The sequence below is a fragment of the Malus domestica genome, chromosome 06 (genome assembly GCF_042453785.1).
Source record: "Malus domestica chromosome 06, GDT2T_hap1".
Taxonomy (NCBI): domain Eukaryota; kingdom Viridiplantae; phylum Streptophyta; class Magnoliopsida; order Rosales; family Rosaceae; genus Malus; species Malus domestica.
This window is the reverse complement of record NC_091666.1, coordinates 31,371,469-31,388,007: the sequence shown is the minus strand read 5'-3', so window position 1 is coordinate 31,388,007 and position 16,539 is coordinate 31,371,469. Positions and strand designations below refer to the sequence as shown.

The 16,539-nt window shown below is 37.6% G+C and overlaps 3 protein-coding genes across 3 annotated transcripts; 2 read left to right on the top strand and 1 right to left on the bottom strand.

The window, feature by feature from the left end:
- The first annotated feature begins 6,315 nt into the window (after positions 1 to 6,315).
- LOC103420331 (delta-1-pyrroline-5-carboxylate dehydrogenase 12A1, mitochondrial-like) lies at positions 6,316 to 11,050 on the top strand. The gene is given in 16 exon segments (NM_001328831.1): positions 6,316 to 6,412; positions 7,074 to 7,153; positions 7,419 to 7,522; positions 7,611 to 7,678; positions 7,868 to 7,925; positions 8,057 to 8,170; positions 8,382 to 8,465; positions 8,581 to 8,685; positions 8,828 to 8,941; positions 9,100 to 9,231; positions 9,329 to 9,418; positions 9,534 to 9,623; positions 9,698 to 9,907; positions 10,322 to 10,432; positions 10,726 to 10,805; positions 10,891 to 11,050. Coding segments are annotated over 16 exon segments (1,665 nt in total). The 5' UTR covers positions 6,316 to 6,326; the 3' UTR covers positions 11,030 to 11,050.
- Positions 11,051 to 11,930: 880 nt separating this feature from the next.
- On the top strand, positions 11,931 to 13,097 carry LOC103420333 (uncharacterized). Its single transcript, XM_008358391.4, has one exon. The coding sequence runs from the start codon at positions 11,931 to 11,933 to the stop codon at positions 13,095 to 13,097; it is 1,167 nt and encodes a 388-aa protein (XP_008356613.3).
- A 127-nt stretch (positions 13,098 to 13,224) lies between these two features.
- On the bottom strand, positions 13,225 to 16,017 carry LOC103420332 (tRNase Z TRZ1). Its single transcript, XM_008358390.4, has 8 exons — positions 15,711 to 16,017; positions 14,729 to 14,891; positions 14,549 to 14,619; positions 14,334 to 14,429; positions 14,096 to 14,209; positions 13,934 to 14,002; positions 13,739 to 13,813; positions 13,225 to 13,663 (listed from the first exon to the last, which is right to left on the bottom strand). Exons 1-8 carry the CDS (start codon positions 15,942 to 15,944, stop codon positions 13,589 to 13,591), a joined length of 897 nt encoding a protein of 298 aa, XP_008356612.1. The 5' UTR covers positions 15,945 to 16,017; the 3' UTR covers positions 13,225 to 13,588.
- Between the last annotated feature and the right edge of the window lie 522 nt (positions 16,018 to 16,539).

The window sequence follows — 16,539 nt, the reverse complement described above, 5'->3', positions numbered from 1 at the left end:
TATAAATAGAGGAGGAAGAACATCGATAAAGGCCCCATCCAATTCAACACACAAACTGCCCTGCGCAAACTCTCGCTCTACGCGAAACCTCTCAACAACTTTGAGATTTTTACTTTCTTTTTCCGCCGACGTACCTTCAGTTTGGATAAACAGTACTTTGGAGGCAACCGTCGAACATCTTCAGTTTGGATAAACAGCACTCTTGCCGTAGAATCAGCCGACAGTGAAGCACTTTCAGTTTGGATAAACAACACTGCAATAGGGTTGACTGGTTATTTATCCAAGTCTTGGTCGAGAAGGATTTTCAGATCCTTATTGGCAGAGGTCATCTTATCAGCCTTCTCGGTAAAGTGAGGTGTTACTAGGGCTCGGCACATTGAACGCCGAGTTGTCTTATGATTGGATACTCACAAGTAGGTTTTAAAGTTCGGCATTCTGACGGCCGAACCACGTTTACCATCAAGCCATATATCTGTTTTGAGTATTTGTGCCCCTATACTTTGGTGTCGATTCGGCATGCTTATACTCTTACGAATATAATCACTGTGACCGAATCTGGCACCGACGATTTGTGAACTTCGCAGAACTAGTAGCCTTGTCTTCATGCTCTAGAACTCGAAGGCCGAGACGTGTTCTTTTCTCGACCGCATTCGCAAGATCAAGAAGTCAGCAGCGCCCTCAACGTAACATCAACTCATTTTACTCACCGGCCCAGCTTGGCCGTCGAGTTGGCACGCCCCGTACACAACCGAAAGACGTAGTTAGCTTATTAATTACTCGGCCTGCGCGCTACGTAGGCTTGTTAGTTTTTAGGGTCAACACTTCCACAACATCTTTGGTTTGAAAATTTATTTAAAAAAATCCAGTCTCCTTATTATTACCTATATATATTTAAACCTGATTTGTTACTAATTAAGTTATGAAACTCTTGATAATACCACAAGAATCACGCTTAATTTTCAATTAGATTGGTTAGACCGCTTTTAATGGTCCAAGTTTTTAGATAGAACTATAAACAGAGCGTGAAGCGCACAAAAAAAAATCTGTTTATTCACTTAGGCTTTTTGTCGAACACTTGATCATCAATATATCAAGAGAATTTGTCGAGTATTGTTCATGCAACTTGTAGAGATATGCATTAATAAGTATTACATCAAACACTTGGTATAAAGGGACCCGTACAAAGCATTAAGAGGGTCTTCGAAAGACCTTCGCATGTATATTTTCTGAACTTTAGATGGTCTTGGAATCATCTAGGTCCCAATGTGCATCCACCTCTGGTCTCTATACATGAATGGTACGGATGATCTTCCCTACTTTAGAATTGGTCATGCATATATATTAATAAACATCATATCGATATATATATATATATATATATGTATGTATGTATGTATGTATGTATGTATGTATGTATGTATATATTTGAGTTAACTTAGCTTTCAATTACCTGCTGTAGCTAGTTTAGTTTAGAATATTAACATCCCAATACGTCAATGGCCTCTATACTTTATTCACGCTTCTAATTTGATCCGGGATAAGCATTATTTTAATTTAAATTTGGTTTCATTTAAAAATTTTAATATGTATTTTAGGCTATTAAGTTTCCATTAGATAATACATAATTAATTCAAGACAACTCAATTACAGTCATATATATATATATGCATCGAGAATTCATATTCAAGAAGTCTTCGCAATTTTTTGTTCGTTTTGGTGACCAGTGCGCTCTCACTTTGAAACTTCTGCTAGATTCTTGGCTGTATATTAAGACAAATACTAGTGGATTATTATATAAGCAGGGTCAACTTTTGTGATCAAAGTATTACTTGGGATTTGGGTTTCTGTTTTACGCGCATTTCAAATCATTATTAATTGAAACCCTAATTAAAGGTGAGTTTATCATGCAATTGCATATTACTTTTTTCGTGTATGTTGGATTCAAGCTTAAGATTTCTTTTAGGTTTTTTTTATTAGCACCCCACATAATATTGAATACACTCCCACATTAAAATTTAATATTAAATGATTTGTATACTCTATTATGCAATGACAATTTCAACCGTATAAGGTTTAAAAAAAAATTAAAAATACTAAATACAGCCCAAATCACTTTTAACATGTATATCACAAGACTATTTATCTTCTTCACTCTCTAAACCACTCTCACTCTTCCATTGTAGAACAAAAGCCTAACCGATGAAACTACAAACACATTGATTGAGAAAAATTATTTTTGACGAACGGAACATGAAATTGACGTTTTGGAAGCTTCACCTTGTTCAAAATGTATTGTCACAAGTGGATGAAGGTTAAACTTCATTGGTGTCAGATTACAGTCCTCCCCTTCTTTTGTAAAGAAGATAATGGTGATGCTGTTTCACAAAAGCCATGTTCTAAAAATAATCTAATGGTCAGATAATACTAAATTGCATTTGTGCCTTTAAGAGACAATTTTTTGCATTTACAGCATGGTGTTTGAGTATGATATGTGATGCATAAAATATCATTTAGTGTGCATCTCAGCCAAGGCCAATACTTTATACTGCCGAATTTAACTACCAAATGGACATAGAGAGCCAAAGCTCCTCACATCATCATCTTATTTCCTAAGTTATCATTTTTGATATACACCCCCTCGCAGATCAATGTTGATTAGATGGAAAAAGGTTAAGGAAAAAAATTCAAACGGATTGCTCTCACCATCTATGCTTTTAACCCTCTCTATCGTGTCGAAACTTCTGCCCTTTCACTTTTGTAAGGTTCCCCAAGCAGCTTCTACTTTCCTCTATTTGAATCCCCTGTAGCAGTAAGAAAATACTTGTATGACATGAATGATTTTGTATCAAACGGTACATAGCACATACAAAAAAAAAAAAAAAAGGAACGAAATCATTGTGAAGAGTGTGGGCTGTATGAAGAAAAGTGGGGTGAATGGAGAAAATGTAAGGTTTATGTTGAGAGTGTGAAGTGTGAGGGTGTTTATGGAAAAGTATGTGGGGGTGTATTAAGGTAGGAGAAAGTACTTAAGTAACTTTGCAAATGGCCATTAATGGTGAAAATGAGTTGAGCTATTGCATGATTGCGTGGGTTTGAACCATGTCGGTAACTAATCTAACAAAAATATATCATGGCAAAAAAAAAACACTTAAGTAACTTTCAATCTGTTCAGATAACTTGAATTGATCCTCATTAATAAATAATTTTACCTTATTATCTTCATGAAAAATATTATTCAATTAATCGGTAAAGATTATAGATCGAGGAAGCCCGGAGAGAATAGGCAAAGATTAAATGGTAAGATTATAGCGGTACTGTTCATGCTAATCATGTTATTAATCATGCAGATTATTATTGCCTTCAAACTAAATTAACAAGCTTTATGTGTTATTTAATTCAAACTAAATTAACAAGCTTTATGTGTTATTTAATTAATCATGGTTGATTTTACTCGTTTTCGGATAATTAAAGATTCTAATTAGTCAACAAATTATTTAGATGACTGAGATATGAGTACATGAACCAACCAACCAAATAACTAAATAATAATGCATGCTTATATATGTTTATGGATCTTAATTATGTATTATGTTTTCTATTAGAGTCAATTGTTCAAGAGCTTCCCACTAGATATTGTATTGTTTAAAGTGGAATCTAGCAAGAAAAAAAAAGGGATATAGAAGTAGTTGGTATAAGCTCTCAAATGTCAATGGGTGTCTCCGTTTTCAATTTTTTGTTATTCTTCAATTTATTTGACTCAATGGTCGAAAAATTAAAAAAGGCACGTGGAAGGTAAAATGGTGTGTGGATAACACCATCATTTTTCAATATGAACATCATACAGGAAAGGGATCCTCTCTAGGTTCCTTTCACCTAATCCTCCTCATCCGACAATCCGGACTCATTATACATATTTACGCAAGACCCATCGATCCAATATTTTAAGAACTATTTCTTTCTGCGTGGATAAAAAACGTTTCAATAAAAAAAGTTCAAGGGGTTGATCGAACATCCGAGACTTGAAGAATAAACATGTCTCGCTGATAACATTTTCTCTTCAAGATCGATCATCCATACAGTTTGAAGGAAGTGCAAGGTTCCTCAAATATATATGAGATTTACATTCTCAACACTTCTGCTTTTATGTGAAGTCTTTTGAGACTAACACATGGATAATACATATTCGGTGATGTGAGTCATTGAACTCAACACGTTAATTAACGTTCTATGATACTATAGAGAGAGTTAATATTCTACTATAAAATCATTTGATAATATATAAAAAACAGCTCAACTATTTATTTCTTGACGTGAGCGATTCACGCTTAATTTCTTAGCGCTTGTACAATTAATCCGTTGATGGGCACATTCAAACTTTACATGACTATGGTACGTCTAGAAGCCGTCACCAAATATAAGAAGAAAAGCCTTAAATGGAACCAATGAGGAAAAATGCTAAGACTGTCGACAGAGGTGACTGCAGACCATTGACCATGGCTTGAACCTTCTTCTGATGACTCGCAAGTCTAAAAGAACCTTCTATGGAACATGAATAGTCACTTCATAATTAGTACAAAATGAAAAGCCAACGTAGGTACACAAATACATTCCACGGACCAAATTGTTTTTCTTTTTAATTAATAGAGGAAAACATATTTTGTGTTTGTAAAAAGTTTAGGGAGAGGGGAAGCTACCCCATCCCAGGGTCAGACATATTACAAGTCTCTTGAGGACTTACCAAGGCAGTCTTAGTTCCTTTTATGATTTTTACAGGTCGCCCATCAAGATAGATTGCCAGCAGTAAAACTCGAATCTAAACCTTGGTCTAGTAAAGAAAACGATCCTTATCAACTCAACTAATACTGGTTGGCAAAAAACATATTGTGTTATATGAGAACTACATAATATAACAAATACACTTGCTAGAATATGAGTGAACATGCATTTATATCATATTATTCTAACATATGATATGATTATACCACGTAACACATGCACTTATATCATATTATTCTAACATATTATACCACGTAACTGTGTTTTAGTCTCACAATTTTTGTACTTGCAGGGAATATCAAATGCCCAAAAACACGATAAAAATGACAAAAACTAAACAGCCTAGTTGAGTTCTCGAATATATTGAATGTTGAAGGTCAGGCATTGACTGATGGGCTCAAAGCTACTATTTCGAAAGGCTTTCAAAACATGGATATAAATTGGCATTGATGCTATTAATGGTGCTTGCTCTACCCTTTGGTCTCTTCGAACTTTGGTTTTGAATATTTAAAAGATGGCACGTCGCTTTTATCACTTTTTTTTTTTCGCAAGGTGAACTTTGTTGTTGATGCCCTTACTTTTATTGGGTAGTCTGATCGATATTTCTAATTTAATTATTTTGCTGTTGAGGCTCGTTTAGTGTGGATGTGGGATCTAATGGATTATCCCCGAAACAGAGTCAGAATTTTATAACAATAGGGTTATAATTTGGCCAAAAAAACTTCATTGGAATATATCATTGAGTTTCTAGTGAGTATTTGCCGAGTCATGCCCATGTAGTGTCGATTTCTGTCGTGCCCTTTTGAGTTAGGTATTTTATCGAACACTGGTTACGGACACAAAAAATAGGAGAAGAAAGACAAAAGACAGACCGAACAAAAAATAAAAAAATACTATGGGCCTAGTTCCCAATATGGTCTCACAGTTAAAAGACTAAACAATAGAGGATGGGCCAGCCCAGAATAACAGTTCAGAGCCCAAAATCAAGCCCAAAAAGTGCTAAACCAATCAAAGTTCGTGCCCATTGGCACTGCAATTTCCTGTGAATGCTTGATGATGATCAGACCATGAGTGTCCACTGTAAATATTTGGTATGCTCCACATGCTAGTCCTTCCCCATAACCTAGAATTTCAAAATTACGATTTTGTGCTATTGGGACATGAAAAACCCAACAGAATCCTTTCCGGATTTTTTGGTGAGGATCTTAGTGATCCGTGAATCGTGTTCATTCATTCGTACATTATGTGATCAGTTTTTATCAAATACTATTTATGTTTATTTTTAAATAAAATAATTTTAATTAACATAATATAAAATGAACGGCACTTATTGAAGTCGTCTCGCAAGGATCCGGTGTAAAACTGAAGTGGCAGGTGGCAGCAGTCAGTAACAGATTGCAGTCATAAATCCAGGAACAGAAAATGCAAAGACTGCGGCGTGAGAGCGAGTCAGTGACAGCTTCAGCTCGACCTGTGCCTTATCCATTTATATTTACAGTTACAGAGAGGACCCAAGAAATCAAATTTCGTTTACTTCTGCATCGGCCACCATGAACAGGATTCTGGTTTCAAGGCAACTCAGAGCCAGAGCCCCGCAAACGGCCTTGAGCTGGTTCACTTCACTCAATATCTCCAGGTGTGATTCTCTGTTTCCTGGATGAATTACTGGATTTCGCTTCCTGGGTTTTGTTGTAAATGTTTAAAAAATATTTGGGTTCGTCTTGCTTTGAGGATTATATGCAACTTTGGATTTTGGGTTTTCTTGTTTTGTTGATATCTGCCTTTGTGGTTCAAAAAAGTCGCTATCTTTTGCTCTGTATGATCGAATGTTTTGATTTGTTTATGGATGATGATAGACTTGATTTGTTTAGGCTGATTGATCGATGCCGATGATTTTTGTAGACTCGGATAACTGGAAAGATGTGGGTTTTTTTTAATCATCGTGGATGGTTTGTTTTGGTCTGCAGTTATTAAAATTTTCGTCTTTGTTTTGATTTTAATTGGATCGATGTTCCCATCGCATCCACCTCTGGAAATGTAATGCATTTGGCTTTTAATTCAAGACATACCGTACCTGTAAATTTGTGTAATTGTCGTAGATAAGAGTGGAATATCTGTATCTGATGATGTTTCTGTTGTAGCATTTGTTATGATTGAACAAAAATGCTGGGGGATTGGTTTTAGGCCGCCATATTCCTGCCGTATAATTGAAGAATTTGACAATTTTTGTATGTCTTACTTGTAATGGCTTTTCTAGCGATAATCTTTACAGTTTCGGTTTCCCCATTTTATGGCAGATCTATTCATGGGGTACCCTTTGCAACCGTTGAAGTGGAAGAGATATCGGGTTCACAGCCTGCTGAAGTTCTCAACTTGGGTATGTTCACACATTTTAGCAGTATGTGTCATTTGGCAGCAGAAATTGGTTCTCATGAAAAGTGCTCTGCACTCAGAACAGCAATGTCTTGGAGTTATAACTGAAGACTAAAAACTTGAACAATTTCTTTGCATCAACTTTTTTGTTAGTATTTTCTTTGTTAACTTTTAATACAATGGTGTGTGGACCTCTCATTTAAACCGACTGGGAACAAAAAAAATTAAGGATTGAAATCTATTAAAAAAGAAATGTCGTATTTTTTCAGTGCAGGGTAAATGGAAGAACACTAATAGATGGAACACAATTTTGGATCCTTTAAATGGGGAGCCATTCATTAGAGTTTGCGAAGTTGATGAAACAGGAATACAGGTATGCCTGCATATTGTAGTGTACAAGTATCCTTTTCACTGTGTATGACCGCAACTATTTTTTTTGAATTGTTGAACTGGTACTGCAGCCGTTTGTGGAGAGCTTGTCCAAGTGCCCGAAACATGGTCTTCACAATCCATTCAAAGCACCAGAGAGGTTTGTGTTTATTATCATTCTTGTTCTTTATTCTCATTCATTTTTAGGCATCTTGTGTTTCCTTAGATTTCTCAAATAGATAGCATAACATGTCATATAATTTCATCAAGTTCTCTGTTTTGAAGAGTTTGACTGTGATATTCTTTAAATTTTGAAAACAAAATGAAACCTGTAGACCATTTTTTGCAGGTATCTTATGCTTGGGGACATATCTGCAAAGGCAGGTCACATGCTTTCCTTGCCGAAGGTAACAATTGTACAGCAGACAGTGTTCTTGTTTTTTACCTTTTTCCTGTATTTGAATTGAGACTTATGCAGTTCAACCTTCTGACATATATGGTAGTTTCGTTAATAATTTTATGATTGTATGGCTGTCAGGTTTCTGATTTCTTCACAAGATTAATACAAAGGGTTGCTCCAAAGAGTTACCAGCAGGCTTCTGGTGAAGTTTATGTCACTCAAAAATTTCTTGAGAATTTCTCCAGCGATCAGGTACATTCAGTGCAGTTGACCTTTATGTTTTCAGTGTATATATGAAATGTTACTGTACTCGTATACCTTGTCCCACATGGTATAGGCATAGAATAACATTTCATTTATATACTCTTGGTTTAAGCACAGTACAATGCCACTGCTGTAATCAAATTCACATAAAATCCTCTTTCAAATTTCGTTACTGTCTTGATTAACACATATGTGGCAGGTCCGCTTCCTTGCAAGATCTTTTGGGGTGCCTGGAAATCATCTTGGACAGCAAAGTCATGGTTTCCGTTGGCCTTATGGTCCTGTAAGCATCATCTCTGAATATACTTGGTTTTTTGTTTGTACCCCCAAAACCTTAAGCTCTTAGAACAAATTTTGTTATTTTCATAATTGGTTATGATAAACGACTCTCTTTTCAGGTTGCAATCATTACCCCCTTTAATTTTCCACTAGAAATTCCTGTACTTCAGTTGATGGGTGCACTTTATATGGGTAACAAACCAGTCCTCAAAGTTGATAGTAAGGTATGCTAGTCTAACTTTCTGAGTCTAAATCAATTGTTTGATCTATTTGAAACCCTTTATAGGTAGCTTTTAGATACTTTTTTCTCTTTGTGATCTCTTCTTGTTATAATTTAACTGGTGAGCAAACATTTTTTTTTTGTAGGTAAGCATTGTTATGGAGCAAATGATGAGGCTGCTTCATTACTGTGGGCTACCGACAGAGGATGTTGACTTCATAAATTCTGATGGGCAGACAATGAACAAGCTACTATTAGAGGTTGGTTCAATGTGCAAATCAATTATTTTGAAACTGTACAATAATCTCTGGAAGAGACCGCTCATAGCTCTCATCCACATATTTGCGTTCGTAGAGGTTACACTACTAACTTATGACATGTCGATTGAATGAACATTTTACTTCTATTGTGTCAACAGGGAAATCCACAAATGACCCTTTTCACTGGTAGCTCAAGAGTGGCAGATAAGTTGGCTGGCGACCTGAAGGGTCGTGTTAAGTTGGAAGATGCAGGATTTGACTGGAAGATTTTAGGGCCTGACGTTCATGAGGTTTCTTACGACAATTTTATGTTTCTGGAGTATACAACTCTTTCTTTGTAGAGTCACGTCCGTTATTGATTTATCTGTTTCCATTTCTATATCGCAGGAAGACTATGTTGCATGGGTCTGTGATCAGGATGCATATGCATGTAGTGGTCAGAAGTGCTCTGCACAATCGATGCTCTTCATCCATGAGGTAAGGCTCTCCAGTTTCAAACCTTCTGGAATCTGTAATTCTTTGTTGAGAAATTTCAAGTTCAACGAAACTGTCAACATTTTTGTTATCGTTGATCTTATATATATTTGTGCAGAACTGGTCTAAGACGTCACTTCTATCCAAAATGAAAGATCTGGCTGAGAGAAGGAATTTAGAAGATTTAACCATTGGCCCTGTCCTTACAGTACGTACATTACCTGTCCTGTTTTGTACCAACTTAACAGCCTATCTTTTTACATGCTTATGTTGTTGATGCAGTTCACGACCGAAGCAATGCTAGAACACAAGAATAAATTACTTCAGATACCAGGTTCAAAGGTACTCTTTGGGGGTGAACCTTTAACGAATCATTCCATTCCACCCGTATATGGTGCTATAGAACCTACGGCCATTTTTGTTCCACTTGAAGAAATACTGAAGGACAAGAACTATGAACTCGTAACAAGAGAAATTTTTGGGCCATTTCAGGTAACAAAGAAAAAGATTGCTGCCAAAGTTCTTTCTTTTCCTATCATATTTTTGTAATTTACCGAGCTTTATTTACCATATTCAATTTACTGTTTTGTCAAAGTTTGTGTGGCGAGGACTTGCGAGTTTCCTTAGAACTGCACATTGGTCTTTATTATTCAAAAGATTTATAAACCTAGACAACTTGAAAGTTGGCTGGTGCTTGAGAGGATCACCGAGAGTAAACATTTGGGCTTCTTATTTTGTGCTCGAATACTGAATCCAGGCTGAGGGGCGAGCAGAGAGAGCTCTCTATTTTTCTTTTTTCCTTGTGCATCTTTTATTTGGACCATTAATACTTTTTTCACATCTAGAAGGTAATTGCTACTGTGGGACAATTCTCACAGCTACTAACGTTAATTTATTTGCTCCTAGATTGTTACCGACTATAAGAACGATCAACTCCCACTGGTGTTGGATGCTCTAGAGAGGATGCATGCACATTTAACAGCTGCTGTCGTTTCAAACGATCCACTGTTTCTACAGGCAAGATTTGACCTTTGTCTCTTTACAATCACATATTGTTCTTCGTTTGAAATACATAATGAACATCATACAAGTTTACAACCCTGGCTTAAAGAAGTTTGTAAACATTAGTTATCGTATGCTTTAGAATGGGGTTAATACAAACTAATGAACCTGATGAGCGTAACTTTTGAAACCCGCCTGGCCCTTGGAGCCGTTTCATGAAATCTTATTAGTTCACTTCTAACTAAAAGGATGGATTCTGAATCAACTGCCCAGTTTCCATTTTCCTTATTCCGAACGTCTATTTGCAGGAAGTTATTGGGAACACGGTAAATGGAACTACTTATGCTGGACTGAGAGCAAGAACAACCGGAGCTCCACAGAATCACTGGTGAGTACAAAATCTCTTAAAACTTTGAGTACTTCACGAGAATATCTCCTAGCACTTATACATGTCAAACAATGATTTCTGACAGGTTTGGACCGGCTGGGGACCCGAGGGGAGCTGGCATTGGGACCCCGGAAGCAATAAAGCTGGTGTGGTCTTGCCATAGAGAAATCATCTACGATGTTGGTCCAGTGCCAAAGCAATGGCAAACTCCACCTTCTACCTGAGAGCGTCATTAGGACTCGAAGAGAAGAACGCGGCGCCTTCATAAGCATGTAGTTGTAGGTTCAGTTACATCACTGATGTAGGAAATAGCAGCTACCGCTGACCATTTCGACATTTTCTCTGGTTAGAAATAAAATGAAGGGGATTTTCTTCTCCAAGTCTTCTAGTTAGTTATTCTTCCTCTTGCCTTCTTTCCTTTCTGTGATATCTGCCTCATGGAGAAAGGGAGTGATACTTATTCTAGTTGAGGATCATATGGGAATTGTTGAAATATTCAATCAGGAGTTTCAAAAAAAAAAAAAAAAATTAATCATGAGTCTCTTACAATTTATTAAAAAAGTGAGAATCACGACCAATGCAGTCTAGGTTGATGTATAGTAGACGTTTTGATAAGTTTAAGTGTTTTTTTAATTTTAAACACTTCAAAATTAATCGTGGTGGTAACCAGCAGCTCAGGGCTTAGACTGGACGGCGCTAGGGGAGGCTTTAGATCGCTGGCTTTATTTGACAATAGATTAATTGAAAAAGTCTTTCCAAATTTACTATTATTTGTAATAAAAAAAATTAACAAAAACTTTTGACCAACCAAAAAAAAAGTAAAACGGGCATAAAGGCCCAACATGGGTATAGATCCATTGGATTTTAGGCCCAATGATGAAAAATGGGCCCAATATTAGCTAAAACCCTATCTCCTCTTTCGTCTCCGCGAACTAAAACCCTTCCTCAACCCTTCCTCAACCCTCTCTCTCTGCTCAACAAGAACTTAGCAGTCAGCACCAGTAATTTTTTCCCAATCTCTGCACTTTCCGCCTCCTCCGCCGCCGCACTTGCCAAAGCTCCGCGCTTCTTCAGGTTCGCACGGCAGTCTGCTTTTCTTAATTTTAAATTTATTGATTTTTGGCCATGTCGTTGCTCGAAGTCATTGCCAGAGCCTCGGCCAAATCCCAAACCCAAGTCGCCCCATCAGATTACCCCATTGTTCTTGACCCGGAACCCATTTTTGACAATTTGAAACCCAAATTCGACGACCCAAATACCTCGGCAGCTGCAATCCCATTCACCGGATGGAAAATCTCACAAACCGACTCCGAGCTCATCGATTCGGGAAAGAAGTTCTTCACCAAGCTCCAAAAGAAGCTCAAAAACCCAACCAGTTTCACCAAAGTTGAGTTCTTGGGAACCCTAAATCCGTTTCTCGAGAACATTTGGGAGAAAAAGAGAGTTGGGGAATCGATTGGGGTCGATTCGTCGAATGATGGGTATGCCCGGGTTTTGATTGAGAAAGTTGGGAACTTGATGGGCAAGGATGTTGCTGGTTTGGTTTTGGAAGCCTGTGTGGTGTTGGAGATTTGGGATTTGGTAGGTGCTTTGATTGCAAATGGGGTTTTCCCCAATTCTTGTTATCAGCGTTTGGTTCCGAAAATCGTGGAAAAGAGGAGGTCCGAGTTGGTTTGTCTTTGTGTTAAGCATGCTTCTGATCTCAGGTCGTCGGAGTTGCTGCTGATCTTGAAGTACTTTCTGGATCCGCCTAAAGACGGTTATGCTAGCCTTGTGGATGTGAGGAAGGAATGGGAGAGCCGGGCATTGGCCACGGTTGAGAAGGCGGGTGATCAGAGTCTCTCCGACAAGAAACTAAGAGTTGCAAAAGATGCTGCAGTTTTGCTCATGGTAGCGTATGATGGGTTCTCTTCGGCAGAACTCTGTCTGCATTATCTGTTGGCTTCGAAGAACCTCGACGAGGCGATGTTGTCTGCTGCGATTAGTAAGTTGAGTGGGAAGGAGATGAAGAGTTTGCTGCGGTATTTGGGGAAGTGGCTGAAGAAATATGAGAGGTTTCCTCGGGCATCAACAGCATCAGGTTTGAAGGCTTGTGATTGGGTTCCTAAACTCGAAGATGTTGTGAAATGTATCGGATTGGTGCTGGATGAGAATTACTCTGCATTGGTGTTGCATCCGGAGTTTCACGAAGAGTTGAGATCGATGAACGAATTGGTTGCTTCGGTGGCCTTGGAAGCAAGGTTCTGCTGTTCTGTGGCCAGTGTAGCTGGTAAATTGATGGCTGAAGTTTGAGTGCAGAACTAGCTTCCATTACCATGTTTTATTTTCTTCCTGAATTGCTTTCGTGAAATTATAATTTTTTTTGCAGAAATTGCAGTAACTATAAAGTTCTAAATTTCAAATGTTCACGATTCATCTGTTTTATCCTGAAAACAATTTCAAATTAATATATAAGATCAATGAACTTGAGTATGGCAACAAATCAGCAATGGCTAGCCCAGCTCTTTAATTTTGATCAATAAGGGGAAGAGAAGCTACTGAGATACATGGGATTTATACAAGAGGAACACCCGATAAGCAAATTAAAACCCGAAAGGGCTGGATTGCCTAACTATGTGTTCTCGTACTCATTTCTCGATCTTGTGTCAGCATATCATGTCCACGATGCTGAAGATCCGCCTGCATCAGAGGTTTCTCGTGCCATATGCTTGTCTTCAGTGCAGACATTTAAGTCGACAAAATTGATGCCATGAAAAGACCAAAGCAGCTGACTAGCTTTGCCATCAAATACCTTCTGTAAGTGCAAAAACTCGGCCTGCTAAAGGAGGAGGCAACGCTGACACAGCTTGTTCAATTTCCTGGTAAAACACAAGCATGAATGTCAATAGCTCACTAACAAAGATACAGAGCAGCTACGGAACTGACCATCATACCTGTACTGTGTATCGAGCGGAAAAGTGAATAAGAAGAATTGCTTTGTTTTCAAACTTCTCTGCATGACTAATTATCTGAAAGAAAGCCGTCCAGATATGACAAGATCAAACATTGGGGGAGCCTAGATAGATACAACGAAAATCATAGATTGACAAAGGCAGGCAGTAAAGAATCTAATTACTCTGGAGACGAACCTCAGATAGATGTATGTGTCCGTAGTCTCTGGCATGCTCCACTTTAACCGAGTCATCTACGAAGGTGCTCTGCGTGAAAGACAGGAAAAACGTATAGCACATTACACACTAACCATTTATAAAAGCCCCACACATGCTATGAACTTTAAGCGAGTGATTCACCTCCACAACAAGAATCTTTGCCTTCAGCACATCAATATTACTACTGTCAGTTATGAAGTCCGACATGGTATCTCCTGTAAAAGCAACTTGAGGTTCTGTAAAAGTGTTTGTAATCTGCAAATGAAAGAGAAATGCAATCAAGAGTGGAAAATCAATCGGTAGTTGTCACGAAAAAAATGCAATCAATTTTAAAGGAGAAACTAAAAAGTAAAAGCGATCTAGGATTTTAAAGACACACCTCAACACCTGATGATTTCAAGTTTTTAATTTCATTCCCAGAAAGGCCAAGGTACTCCTGCTTAAGTTTTTGTTTTACGGAGTATACTACATAACCCTGTCATATATCATGCATAGCTAGTTAGTATTTCAATAAATCTCTACAAAAGCTATTGCTCAAAGTCTTAGTAGAATTCCGAACGAGAAAGTATTACAAATATACAATAAATGGGATACCTGACTTGGTATTCCATGGTAAGTCCTAAAGGCTTTTACGATGAGATCCCTTCTCATAGAGAATTCTTCTCCTGCAAACATAAAGTGCATAAGATAAACAGGAAATCGATTCTGCAAGTAGAAGGCAGAAGAAGAAAAATTGTCATCTGATCGATGAATCTGATTAGCAATCAATGTTACCAACATCCAAGCCAATAAGGTTATGCTTCAGCTCTGACTGGTCCATTTTTCTGTGCACCTCAAAAAGTTGTTCCACGAGTTCTTTTATACACTTTGGTACAATTATCGTCGGGGGCTTCATACTGTATAACCCACGGGTTGCAACATACATGGGCAATCCTCCCTATCATATAGATATAAATCATGAGTAGAAGTGCAGTACCACTGACCATGGCCAAATATTATCACATTAATCAACAAAAATGGTCCATCCATAAACGATAAGGAAAATCAAATGATGCAAACATGAACCTTTTTTTAGACCCTTTTCTCTCCTTTCTTGCGTTTCTTGGGTTCTAAGCATAGTTCAAGATATTTGGAACTCTGCCTGAATTTCTATTTGATTCCATACCCACCCCCTCAGCGCAAAACCAAGATATCCCTTCTTCAACCATTTAACAACACAATGCCCTGTAACCATCAGAAATCTTCGGCTTTCTGCTCACAAATTTTCGCATGCTAGTTCTTTAAACATTTGCATTATATTTGACCCAGCATTTAAGATAGTTTAAGCTTTGAAAATTCCATTAAACCCCTCAAATTATCATGTGTTTGTGCAGAAAATAGTCGAAAACAACCACGAACAACCACGCAGTATATATTATTTAGCAGCATTACCAATCTCTCATTTACCAAACACTTGATACAATATATATACTTGTATCGAATTGAAAACAACACCCAACGAAGAAGCGCAAAATCATGTCACTTTGTATTATTCAAGTACTTCAATGACTAAAAGAAGTAAGTTTTCGATAGAAAAGCTAAAATCTTTCACCATCACAAGTACATACAAGAAAATCCCAACACCAGCAAGTCAGTGGAAAACCAAAAATCCATCACTCATCATCCATCGAGTCGAAAAAATAAAACAAAAACGCATCAATAAAAACAGGTAATTAGCAAAACCCAAATAGCAAAACAAGCAGAGGGAAGCACATACAATGTGATCCATGTGGGCGTGGGAGATGAAGAGGAAGTCCTTCGAAATAGCACGCTGCGGGCAGCGACCAATATCAAAGGAAAGGTTGAGAGTTGGGAAGATTATGCAGGTTTCATGGCCGCCAATGGACAAACCTTCAATTGGGTAACCTTCAATGGTCAATCCCCTGGCTTTTTTGGAAGCTGGGTCGGGTTCTGAATTGGGTTTCGGGTCTTTGCTTCTACTTCCGGCCATTGACAAATTAACTAAGAAGAAGAATCAGACAGGAAGAATATAGGGGATTTCAAGAGGTTAAGGAGGCGAACGAAGTTCTCCTGTTCTCCTGGTGTATAGGGTGCAAGAAAAATGTTGGTCGACCACCGTCAGATTTAATCCAACGGTGGAGAATCTTCAACCACTGACCAATACAATATTCGTGATAAGAGTGTAAGCAAGGCAAAAGATTAACTTGAGCACCATGCCGTTGATTTATTACTTGGACGGCTAATGATTAATATTTTACGTGGTCCTTATACCGTTGATTGATATACTTTAATGACTAAATGATCTTAAATTCAAATGACTTTTGATAGATATAAGACATTGAACGGGTAGACTTATTTTTAGCTACGTTCCTGGAATTCAATTCAAATGACTTTGCCCCTGTAACTCAAAAATCATTATTTTACTCATTAAAACTCAAAATTTGTTCCACTTTGGCTTGTGGGCTTTCTTTTATCCTTGAAACTTATAAATCGCCTCTAGAAACATATGTGGGATCCAACAATTAATAAGACTACATCGCATGTGCAATAAATTTGATTATAAATTGCCATTATACGATAATATC